Source organism: Lathyrus oleraceus, chromosome 6 (genome assembly GCF_024323335.1).
Source record: "Lathyrus oleraceus cultivar Zhongwan6 chromosome 6, CAAS_Psat_ZW6_1.0, whole genome shotgun sequence".
Lineage (NCBI taxonomy): Eukaryota > Viridiplantae > Streptophyta > Magnoliopsida > Fabales > Fabaceae > Lathyrus > Lathyrus oleraceus.
The window spans coordinates 45,984,238-45,995,841 of record NC_066584.1 but is presented as its reverse complement, the minus strand read 5'-3'; the positions used below and the strand labels follow the sequence as shown (position 1 = coordinate 45,995,841).

Sequence of the window (11,604 nt, the reverse complement as noted above, 5' to 3'; positions counted from 1 at the left end):
TAACACACCCTTCAATTTCACAACTCTTGACTCTGACACATGTTCAATCACATGCCCCTCTTTTTTTATAATACAAACATATTTCAATAAATTTTATTTATACCCACCAAGTAAATAAAACAAGAAAAATAACCTCTAACCTTTCTTCTTCTTAGTATCTATTTACAAATTATACACTTTCAATTCCTTTTTTTTTTTAATAATGCGTAATTGTAGAACTTAATCTTTCAAATTTTATAAGCTTAAATTGAAATAGACTCCGTTGTCTCATCAAATCAAATGCTCTATCTATTCACTCTTACTATTTCTGACACATTTTTTGCCTACACTTTTTTTATTCATTATTTCTATTTCTATTATTTTATTGGTACTATCATTTAATACATTCGTTTCATTTTCTTTCACATTAACACACTTTTTAAATCTCTAATCTCTACTCTCTCACCATTTCCTTAGCTTCCATTTATTGTTTCCTTAGCTTCAGTTCAGTTGGCATCACTTCTCAAAGGTGATTTCATCTATTTTTTTTTTCATTTACTATTTATTTAACACTTCTTCAAGTTTAATTAAAGAACTCTATTTATTTTTTTTGTGAAAATTGGATTTTTGTTTTTGGAAATTTCAATGCATTTACTAGATGAAATAATGACAGAAATTGACTGTAACCATCCACTGTTTTATTACATTGGGTTACTAAATTTTGTAGGTATTTTTTGGATTTTTTTTGTTAATTTGAACTTTCTGGAAGAAAATTGGTTTAATGATTTTTAGTTCAAATTTCTCTTAAAGTTCATTCTATTATTGTTATGAGGAAAGTTGGTTGTGATTGTTGAGAAAAGTTGCCAACCTTTTTATTTTGGAAATTTTGAAAATTTTGGGGTTTTTCTTTTGATGTATATGAATCAGTGAGATTGTTGAAGAGGGAGTGTGTTTCGTTTCTGGGTTTCTGTTTGTTCTGTAACAAGTTGAAGACTTGGCTAGGGTTTGTTCATGTTTTATTCTTTGTATAGTATTGAAACATTCTGAAATAATGGGATTTTTTTGCATTGGGTTTTGATTTGACTGATATTATGAACATTTTTGGTACTAATGCGTGCAGATGAATGCTCCTCTGTGTTGATGTTGAGTTGATGTTGATGTTGGATTGGTAGACGCAATGACGGATAAGAAGAGATGGTTGTGGAAGCGGAAGTCTTCTGAGAAGAGTCCGGGCGAAGCTGAGAGTTCGGGATCTGTTTCCTCTGAGAGGTATTCTGATGAACAGGTATGAATGATTGTGTTCCTTGGATTTCTCGAAAGTGTTAGTAGTGAGATTTGAATTTCAATTTGAATTTGATTTATATCTTGTATGGATAACACACGATTCACTCGCTTACTTGCAAGTTAGTATTGCGATAACAATACAACTATTAACACATTGTATACCATCTACCGACGTTTTTCGTAGCTATGCTTGTGTGAATCCTGTATTATTGGTAAAATTTCTGATCAACACTTTTTGTGAAACTGAAACTTAAAGCAGGAAGTATCTAAGGAATCTTCTAACGGAAGCAATCATTCACCTGATGTCACCTCAAAAGCTGTGACATGTGCTGACGATGTCGATGATTGTTCAGATATCAATGAACAACTGCCTGATGAAGTTGCATCAACACCTCTACCTTCTTCTACATGCATTGTAAATGGTGGTTCATTAGAGATGAATGAAAACGGAGAGAATGAAAACATATTGAATGAAAAAGAAGATGATTTAAGTGACGGGTCGAGGGATATATCTGAGAAGCTATCTGCTGCTCTTGTTAATGTCAATGCCAAAGAAGACTTGGTTAAGCAGCATGCAAAAGTTGCTGAAGAAGCCATAGCAGGTACACCTAATGCTTTTCTTTTCTCTTTAAACCTATTTTGTTGTCTTATTGAGCCATTTTGTTTACTTAGGATGGGAAAAATCCGAAAATGAAGTAGCAGTTTTAAAGAAGAAACTCGAGACAGTCACGCTGAGGAATTCAGCTCTTGAAGATAGAGTCACACATCTAGATGGAGCACTTAAGGAGTGTGTTAGGCAGCTAAGACAAACAAGAGAAGAGCACGAAGCAAATATTCAAGACGCCGTAGCCGAAAAGACTCACGAATTGAAATCGGACAAAATCAAACTCGAGAGCAAGCTTGTTGAGCTCCAGAACAAATTAGAAGCATCAAATGCCAGATCTTCTATTGACCGTGATATGCGTCAAAGAGTTGAGTGGTTCGAGAAAGAGAATATGGCTCTCAGGCATGAGATCCTAGTTCAATCGGAAGAGCTAAAAATCAGAACAATTGAGAGAGATTTAAGCACTCAAGCTGCCGAGACAGCTAGTAAACAACATTTAGAAAGCATTAAAAAAGTAGCTAAGCTTGAGGCCGAGTGTCGGAGACTGAACAGCATGGCTTCTAAAGCACTCTTAGTTACTGATCATAAATCTATTGCTTCGTCCTCATTTTGTGTTGAATCTCTCATGGATAGTCAGTCGGGCAGTGTGGAACGACTTACTGCTGTGGATTGTGATAACTACAAGATGAGTGGTTTGGAACTAAACAGGTGTGAGCCAAGTGTTTCTGACTCATGGGCGTCCGCATTAATTGCTGAGCTTGATCAGTTCAAGAATGAAAAGTGCTCTCGACAAGCTCCATCCGATTCTGTTAAAATAGATCTGATGGACGACTTTCTTGAAATGGAACGGCTTGTTGCATTGCCTGAGACGAAAAACGAAAGCTTTGTCGAGGAGCCAGTTGTTGTTGACAATCAACGCGTTGACAAAGAAAGCGCTCTCAGAGCCGAGTTTGACATCATGAATCAGCAAATGGATGAACTAAAAGGGAAGTTAGAAAAGTTGGAAGCAGATAAAGCTGAACTAGAGACTGCTTTGATGAAAAGCGAAGAGTTTATCGAGGAGTCACAACTTCAATTGAGGGAATCCAAACAGAAACTGGAGGAGCTTCAAATAGAGCTAGAAAATGCCTACAAATCAAATCAAAAGATAGAAAATCTCCTAATGAGCATGGAGGCAGACACTCGAACACTATCATCCAAGGTCAACTCACTAGAAGCCGAGGTTGATAAAGAAAAGGCTGTGTCGCACGAAGTTGCAGTGAAGTGTAAGAATCTGGAAGAAGAGTTAGAAAGAAAATCTTCAATGCTTGGCTTATTAGAAGTTGAGGTTGAAAAGGAGAGGAACGCGTCGCATGTATTGGAAAAAGAGTTAGAAAGCAAATCTTCAATGCTTGGTTTATTAGAAGTCGAGGTTGAAAAGGAGAGGAACATGTCGCATGAATTTGCAATAAAATGCGAGGGCCTCGAGGAAGCGCTCGAAGGAAAATGTGCAAAGGTTGAGTTGTTAGAAGCAGAGGTTGTCAAGGAAAGGGCAGTGTCGAATGAAGTTGCAGCCAAGTGTAAGAACTTGGAGGAAGTGCTTGAAATCAAATCCGCAAAGGTTGAGTTATTAGAAGCAGAGGTTGAAAAGGAGAAAGCCATGTCTGAAGAATTTGCAATGAAGTGTAGTGAATTGGAGGAAGAGATACTCAGGCCAACATCTAGCTTGTATGGAGAAAAGAAAATCAAGCAGGTTAGTCATCATTTTTATTTTCCATAGAAATAAAAAGGTTATTGAAAAATGAAATCCTAGATATTATAGGTTCTGTAGCACCGGCACCTCTACACCTCTAAAAAAAGCTCTATCACTGTGTCGGTGTCGGTGTCTGTCCTTCATAGATTATAGTCATAGGTTAAGTTTTTTGTTGCATATATTTGAAATTGGAGGTACTCTCAACACAAGTGAACTCATGCAATGCATTTGATCTTTTCATGACAGGAGGACCTAGCCCTCGCAGCCGGAAAGCTCGCCGAATGCCAGAAAACAATAGCATCTTTAGGGAATCAGCTAAAATCTCTAGCTACTCTTGAGGATTTCCTTATTGACACTGCTGGCATTCCTTCAAGTCCATCACTCATTGCTCATGCTAGTGGAGAGATGTGGAAGATGCATTCAAATGACACATTTTCACCTAAAAGAGATTCCATTTCTTCTAGGATGGCTGATGCTAGCTCTGGTCTATCCCTAAACAAACACGATGAAAGCTCGCCACTTTCGTCGTCTCCTTCAGCTTCATCGGTAGCCTTCCCAAATCATGCAAGTTCTGAGAGGAGTCGGAACGGTTTCGCAAAATTTTTCTCGCGAACCAAGAGTGGGATTAGGCTAGAAATTTAGTAGTAGTAATTCTTTTACTCAAGTTGTAGACAGGTTCATTTCATCATTCAATCAAAAAGACAACTTTACTCAGTTTGCATCAATTATGTCTTCTTTTTTAAAGTCTTGTGTTGGGTATTATATGCCTTTTGAATTTGAACTATGAAACATGAACACTGAGATTAAACACAATACTGATATTATGAAAACATTGGTAGTTAAAAATTCAACAAATCCACCCTCATTTAATGTCATTATTTGACCAAGATTCATAAATTAATTTGTTAATGTTGTAAAAAATTATTATTAGTAAAAAATGGCAACCCTGTATTTTGAACCATAATTGAAAGATTAGTGCTTAAGAAATGCCATTATTTGTGTATAATAATGTTCATCAAGTGTACTATGTGATTTATTTAATCCTAATGTTAGTGGATAATAAATGTAACATGGCATAGCGTGGCCCATAATTTTTCCATTTATTTCATCTTTTCTACTCTAGTACATTGTTAATTGCTGCACGTATTGGAAAAAAATCTGAGAAGATTAACAAAAAGGAATTTGGGGTGAGAGAGGCTCGAACTCTCGACCTCAGGATTACTCAGGAGCTATGAGACCTACGCGCTAGCCAACTGCGCCACCACCCCTTGTTGATGCTTCCTCACAAATTCATAATACACTTATATATAGTTTTTACTAAAAGTTTCTATTGTCATTTACTTTCACATTTGTGATCATAAATTTTCATGAATAAAATAAATACGAAAAAATTTATACAAACCCCACATGTGTCTAATTTTATTCTTCGTTGAGGATTATGTTTCCTTAAAAATTTCACAAAAATTTGTTTTTTTACAACTTGCTTCATTTCTGTTCATAGACATAGAGTAAAGTCCCCATCACTATTTTTTAACATAATATTATGTCAAAATATTTTTATATACAAAATATTAAAGTATAGAACAATAATAATAAAGTCTTACTCCACTTGGGTAAGCTATCTGAATCAAATTTCGTCATAATATTATGTCAATATTCGAGGTGTTTGCGGACTGTTTGATTCGATTTCAAGAGAAAATGATATCTAAATCAATAAAAAATATATGGATTTGTTTGGATTGAATTTGCACCTTTTTGTTATAAAATCAAAACCGAACCAAATGAAGAAACAACAAGTTGGTTTGAGTTGGATTGGTCGGATATATTAGAAACAAATGTGCAAAAATATTTTTAAAAAATATCTAAGTTACGTTAACTAATTTTCCAAAATAATATAAAATCCTTAAATTTTTCGTGTCTCAGTATAGTTTGTGAATGTCATAAATGACGTTTCATTTTTTTCTTATTGAAGTTGAATATCTTATACTATTTTTCATGATAATGATGATATAAATTATACAAATTAATTATAATTGATTTGGGTAGACGGACTCGTAGATGCCGTACCTCGAAAAAAGAATACGACATTCACGAAGCGCGTCGCACGCTCGTAGAATGGACTAGCAGAGTCGCCACCAAACTTAATATCGACAAAATCCGTAAAAGAACGACAATGATTATGGTCGTCGCAACTAAATCGGGTTCGAGAATCGATTAGGCAAGAAGAAGGTATTAGCACCCCTCATCTCTGTTGTATTCAACGATAACCGTTTAGTTGGTTTGTGCTTAAGTGTTTGCTTAAAAAAGTTTTGGAGAGAAAAAGAAAGGGGTCACAAAAACGTTTTTATTAATGTGCCTAACAAGATTGCGGGTCTTGCTCCTACGTATCTCCAGGTGCGATGGAGAACTCAAGACTACGTAGTTCTGGGTAGAAAATATTTGTTTGTTGGTCGATTTTAGCGAAAACTATTTTGTCTCAATCGACAAAAAAATAATGCTTGCTACCCAAAATAAATGGAGAAAGGAACATTTGCATCCGACCGAATGGATATAAATATACACATTCGCGGGAAATCGTCGCTAGTTTACTCATACATATAAGTGGACGAAGCGTTGTCTTGCAACGTCTTGAGACGAAATACATTTCTTTGTGAAAAGGGTTTTAAAGTGATCGCCCAATGGCGAGAACAAGTTTGATGATGGGAGCTCGGATAGTCGAGAACTACATCTCTTATCCCATCTCTCGGGAGCTCGTGGACTACATCACGTTCCTTTTTCATCTTATTTGTGAAAAAAGTCTATCATTTTTTAGGTTTCTTTGAGTTTATTGAGAAAGTCCACTCGACATTGATCGATGTTTGTTTTGCGTTGTGGAATTGCTTGGAGGGTGATGAGTGTTTGGATGGTCGAGAACTAGATCTCGTATCTTAACTATCAGGAGTTCGTGGTCTACACCCCGTTTCTTTTCATATGATTTTATTGAAAACTGTTATATAATGATTAAGTATTTTTTATTTTCGTTTGAGAAAAGAGCTTGATGTTTGATCAAGCATTTGATAAATGCAAACTAGCGCTTAAGCCTCTAGCACGAACAAACAAGCCAATGTTTAACCGTTAGAATATGATATAAACACTTGTTCATTAAAATCAATCAACCAACACTCATTTGCTACTAAGAACTACGTAGCTTTAAGTTCTCCATCACACCCGGAGATACGTAGGAGTGAGATTCATTGTCTTGACAAACACTAACAAAATACACCAAAAAAATCCTTTATCTTCCCGAACTATGAAGCTTTGAATTCCTCATTGTACCTGAGGATACGTAGGAGCAAGACTCGCAATCTTGTCAAACACCCTAATAAAAACTTTTTTGTGACCCCTTTTCTTTTTTCACTTTCGATAATTAAAAAAAACAATTAACATAAACTAACATTTAATCGCAAATTTAACTAAAAGGTTTCCATTGAGTACAACACACGTGAGAGGTGTGAATACCTTCCTCTTGCGTAATCGACTCTTGAACCTGAATTTGTTTGCGAGAACCATCTTTTTTTATTTTAAATTTTTATCGATATTTTTCATTTCCCTCTTTGGGAATAAATAAATTTTGGTGGCGACTCTATTCGAACCATTTTTTCCGCGACTTCGCGAAGGATCGTATTTTTCGAGGTACGACGCCAGACAACACTGAACTTCAAAGATAATCTTCCAGACAGTGTTGAACTTAAAATGTATAGTCAGACGGTGTTAGACTTTGAAAATGACCTTCTAGAAAGCGATGTACTTTAAAATGAACTACCAGACAATGCTTAACTTGAAAATGAAATGCCAAACAACGTTGTACTAACACGAAATTCCAGACGGTGGTGGACTAACATGAAATACCATATGACATTAGACCAATAAAATGAAATTCCAGATGGCGCTGGACTTGAAATGAAATGTTAGACGATGCTGGATTTGTATCCGTAAGCATAAATAATATATATTGGCTTCAAACGGAGGATGCCAGAAACAAAATTGGACTTTATGCCAACGAAAACCGAACTATGGTTTAAGGGCGCCAAATAAAATTGGACTTGAAGAGGCATGAAAAAATCAAAATATGGTTTAAGGGCGCCAAATAAAATTGGAATTTAAATATTCCTGCGAAAACCAGACTAGGGTTTAAGGGCGCCAAAATAAAATTGGACTTTGAAGATGCCTGCGAAAACGAGACTAGGGTTTAAGAGCGCCAAAATAAAGCTGGACTTAAAGGAATGTCTGCGAAAACCAAAATACGGTTTAAGGGCGCCAAATAAAATTGGAATTTTAAGATGCTTGTGAAAACCAGAATAGGGTTTAAGGACGTCAAATAAAATTGGACTTTGGAGAATGCTTGTGAAAACCATAACATGGTTTAAGGGAGCCAGATGAAAATTGGACTTAAAGAGAATGCCTGCGAAAATCGGAATATGGTTAAGGGGTGCCAAATAAAATTGGACTTTGGAGAATGCCTGCAAAAACCGGATTATGGTTTAAGGGTGCTAGAAACAAACTGGACTTAGAGAATACCCGCAAAAATCGAAATATGGTTTAAGGGCGCCAAAAACAAACTGGACTTACATAATGCTTGCGAAAATCGAAATATGGTTTAAGGGCGCCAACATGAAAATTGGACTTAAAGCATGTCTGCAAAAACCGAACAAGGTTTAAGGGCACAAAATAAAATTGGACTTAGAGAATGCCTGCGAAAATCAAAATATGGTTTAAGGGCACCAACATAAAAATTGGACTTAAAGGATGCATGCGAAAACCGAACAAGGTTTAAGGGTGCCAAATAAGATTGGACTTAGAGAATGCATGCAAATACCGAAATATTGTTTAAGGATGCCAACATGAAAATTGGACTTAAAGGATGCCTATGAAAATCGAACAAGGTTTAAGGATACCAAATAAAATTGAACTTAAATGATGCCTGCGAAAACCAAACAAGGTTTAAGAGCGTCAAATAAAATTGGACTTTGAAGATCAAGGGATATATGATCAACAACAAGACTTGGGTCAATGCAAAATGAGCGCGAAGTACATTTCGGTTATGCATGATTTAATTTTTTTTCTATGTATGATATATGAATGATCATGATATGCAAATGTTAACACTATGTAGACTAGGGGTTTACAGAGGCTGTTTTTGGAAGTTCTTATTCCTCAATACCGATAACTCAACCAAGTATTTTGTGATAGATGTATTCAAAGGAGAATTCTATCAAGCTTGATAATTATAACTAGTCAAGGGGATCCTTTCGGAGGATCGATGAGTTGCTAGCATGATTTCCCGGCACTCGTCTCGAACTTAACGGTTGCTGATGGGTGTAGGATGTAACACCCCCGTTTTTCTAGAAATTATTTATATTAATTAGTTATAATTTTATGTGTGTATCTAATTATAATTTGTGTGATTATTGAGATGTTTTAGGGCGACAAGGGTGGGTGACCCTTAGGTATAAATTGTAGAGGGTAATTAGAGGTTGGTAGATTCATTCAAAACTATTTAATGGATTAATATAATATTTTAGTGTTATTATTTAATGAAATGATAAAATAAAAGGAGAATATTATTAGTATTGTTGTTATTAAAATAAAATTAGAGACAAGGAGTGCATGACGGTAAATAAGAGGTTAAGTAAGGGCAATAATGGAATTTTATAATTAAGGGAGATTAGGTTAATGATGAAAAAGTTATAAGAGGTTGAAGAGTTTTTACGTAGAAAAAAAATCAGAATTTGGTGAGAAGAGAAGGTGGCAAAAGCTAGGGCATAAGAATGACTCCATTGAAGAACTTTAGAAAGGAAGAACATATAAAAACCATAATTTATGCTAAGGATTGAGGTAAGGGTGGAGAATTATTTCAGTAATAAGGGGTGTGATGGAAGGGTAGATGGAGGAACCCTTAACCTCCTTAGGATTGGGTGTTCTAAATCTCAGTCATGATGTTTCTGTTATAATTGTTGATTTTATGATAAAATTGGTATGGATTTCGTGTACCTTATATGTGTGTATTTTTCTGTTTTGATGATTGAACATATATCCACCATTATTACAATTTTGAAGGTTGTAGGCATAATCATAAGATAATGATTTGATGATTTAATTGTGTTAAAATTATAAATTAACTTAAGATAATTAGAGTGTTGCATGGGTTATATTTTTTGGAGCGTTTGGGTTTTTACGAAATCGAAATTGAAGGTCCGGAAGACTTCCAACGATGAAAAACGCAAAAAAAGTTGCATTCTGTCAGTCACGACCGCGTCAGCCCAAGGGAGCGCGCTCAGCGCGGGTGCCGTTGTTCATGTTTTTCTGTCGAAATAGTTTTGGCCATATCTTTTGATCCATATACCCAAGTGATATGTCGTTTAAAGCTTTAGAAAGCTAACTGTCAGATCTATAACGTGATAGTGATAAGTGAATTATTTGAGTATTATTCCTATACCTATTGTGTTAGTGAAGTTTTTGTTCATATGTTCAATTAATGAATTGTTGACATATCTCGACGATTTTGGTCATAAATTTCATTATGTAAGTTCGATTTTGATGATGTTTGAAGCATTAGAAAGTCAACGCTCAGATCTATAACATGGTAGTGATCAGTGAGATGATTGAATATTATTCACGTGCCTACTATGTTGATAAATGTATTGGTTTATATGTTTGGTTGATGAATCATTGCATTGTTGTAATATCATGGTGCGATAATGATGTTGTTATGTCAATGATGTTATGATAATGATGTTAAGGTGTTTGTGAGTTGCTACTGTTTATTTATATTATTGACGTGGTAACATGAATTGATTGTTGAATGATGAATGATGTGATGCATAAATGATGAGATGTGTGTGGGGATCCTTTTAGTGAACCTTGTTGTGTTAATGCATGTTACTTGAGAGTCATGCATCATGGTGTATGTAATTCAGTCTAGTTCTGGTGAGCCACGGTCCTATGGTGATGGAGCGGGTACGAGTATCTAATTTCTATTATGGGGGATTGGTGAAGTGTTACCTCTGGTGATGGTAATGAGTTTTTGTGAGCCTCGATCCCATTGTGATGGATCATGTACGAGTAACCAATTCATATTATGGGGAATTAGTGAAGCGTTACCTATGGTGATGGTAGTAATTTTTATGTGCTCCAGTTCCAAGAGGGAATCGATCCTATGGTGGGGATCATGGAGTGAGATGAACCTGAGTGTTCATATTTGGTACCACATGCATGTCGAGTCGGTGTTGAATACATTGCATAAGTGTTGCATTTGTATTGATTATTGTTGATATGTTATTGGATGAGAATACTTAGTATGTTGGTATTGATTGAGTAATGTGAGTCGTTATTGTGTCATGAGTCGCATAACATGAATGAAATGTATGTCTGGAATATGACTATTTGTGATGATAATGTTGTTGCATATAATATTGATGATAATTGAGATGTTGTTGCATATGATATTAATGATAATTGAGATGTGGTTGCATATGATGTTAATGATAATTGAGATATTATTGTGATTTAATTAAATTGTGCGATAATTATATGTGGAGTTTAAAAGGGTGTCACACTAGTGGTATCAGAGTAGGTCAGTCGGTCCGTCCAGGTTGTTTAATTATGTTTGTTCCCTAGTATGCGACATGTGTGTGAGAACACTCTCGATGCTTATTTTATTTTGCATTTGAAGGTTTGGAATGAAATAAGTGGATGAGAAACATCTTCTTCTCTAGGATGTTCCAACTGTAGAGAGCTTGAACATCATGTTACTGCATGCGAGAGTGCAGTGTTGGCTAGTTCAACTGTTTTGAGAATGTTATGCTTTTCCTGAACCCGAAGAGAGGTCAGATTCGAGGATGGTGTCGGTTAGCAAAATAGTGTGATCCTTGAGGGAAGATAGTCAGGTGTTCTCGTTGGCCGCTTCCTTGTGATTATTCCCTTCAAATCATCACCTATCTTTTTTTCGAGCATGGTGAATTGTATC

General features: G+C 35.6%; 1 protein-coding gene and 1 non-coding gene across 4 annotated transcripts; one reads left to right on the top strand and one right to left on the bottom strand.

Moving 5' to 3' along the window:
- The first annotated feature begins 281 nt into the window (after positions 1 to 281).
- Positions 282 to 4,324, top strand: LOC127092763 (filament-like plant protein). Of its 3 annotated transcripts, none has more exons than XM_051031652.1 (5): positions 282 to 508; positions 1,100 to 1,264; positions 1,523 to 1,865; positions 1,936 to 3,599; positions 3,846 to 4,324. In XM_051031652.1, exons 2-5 carry the CDS (start codon positions 1,157 to 1,159, stop codon positions 4,239 to 4,241), a joined length of 2,511 nt encoding a protein of 836 aa, XP_050887609.1. In that variant the 5' UTR covers positions 282 to 508; positions 1,100 to 1,156; the 3' UTR covers positions 4,242 to 4,324. The 3 variants fall into 3 exon arrangements, with proteins under 3 accessions (XP_050887609.1, XP_050887607.1, XP_050887608.1); XM_051031650.1 differs by having other exon boundaries at positions 1,520 to 1,865; XM_051031651.1 differs by lacking the exon at positions 282 to 508 and adding an exon at positions 641 to 982 and having other exon boundaries at positions 1,520 to 1,865.
- A 458-nt stretch (positions 4,325 to 4,782) lies between these two features.
- On the bottom strand, positions 4,783 to 4,867 carry TRNAM-CAU (transfer RNA methionine (anticodon CAU)). Its single transcript is given in 2 exon segments — positions 4,783 to 4,818; positions 4,830 to 4,867. It is a non-coding gene; the product is annotated as a tRNA-Met (tRNA).
- Between the last annotated feature and the right edge of the window lie 6,737 nt (positions 4,868 to 11,604).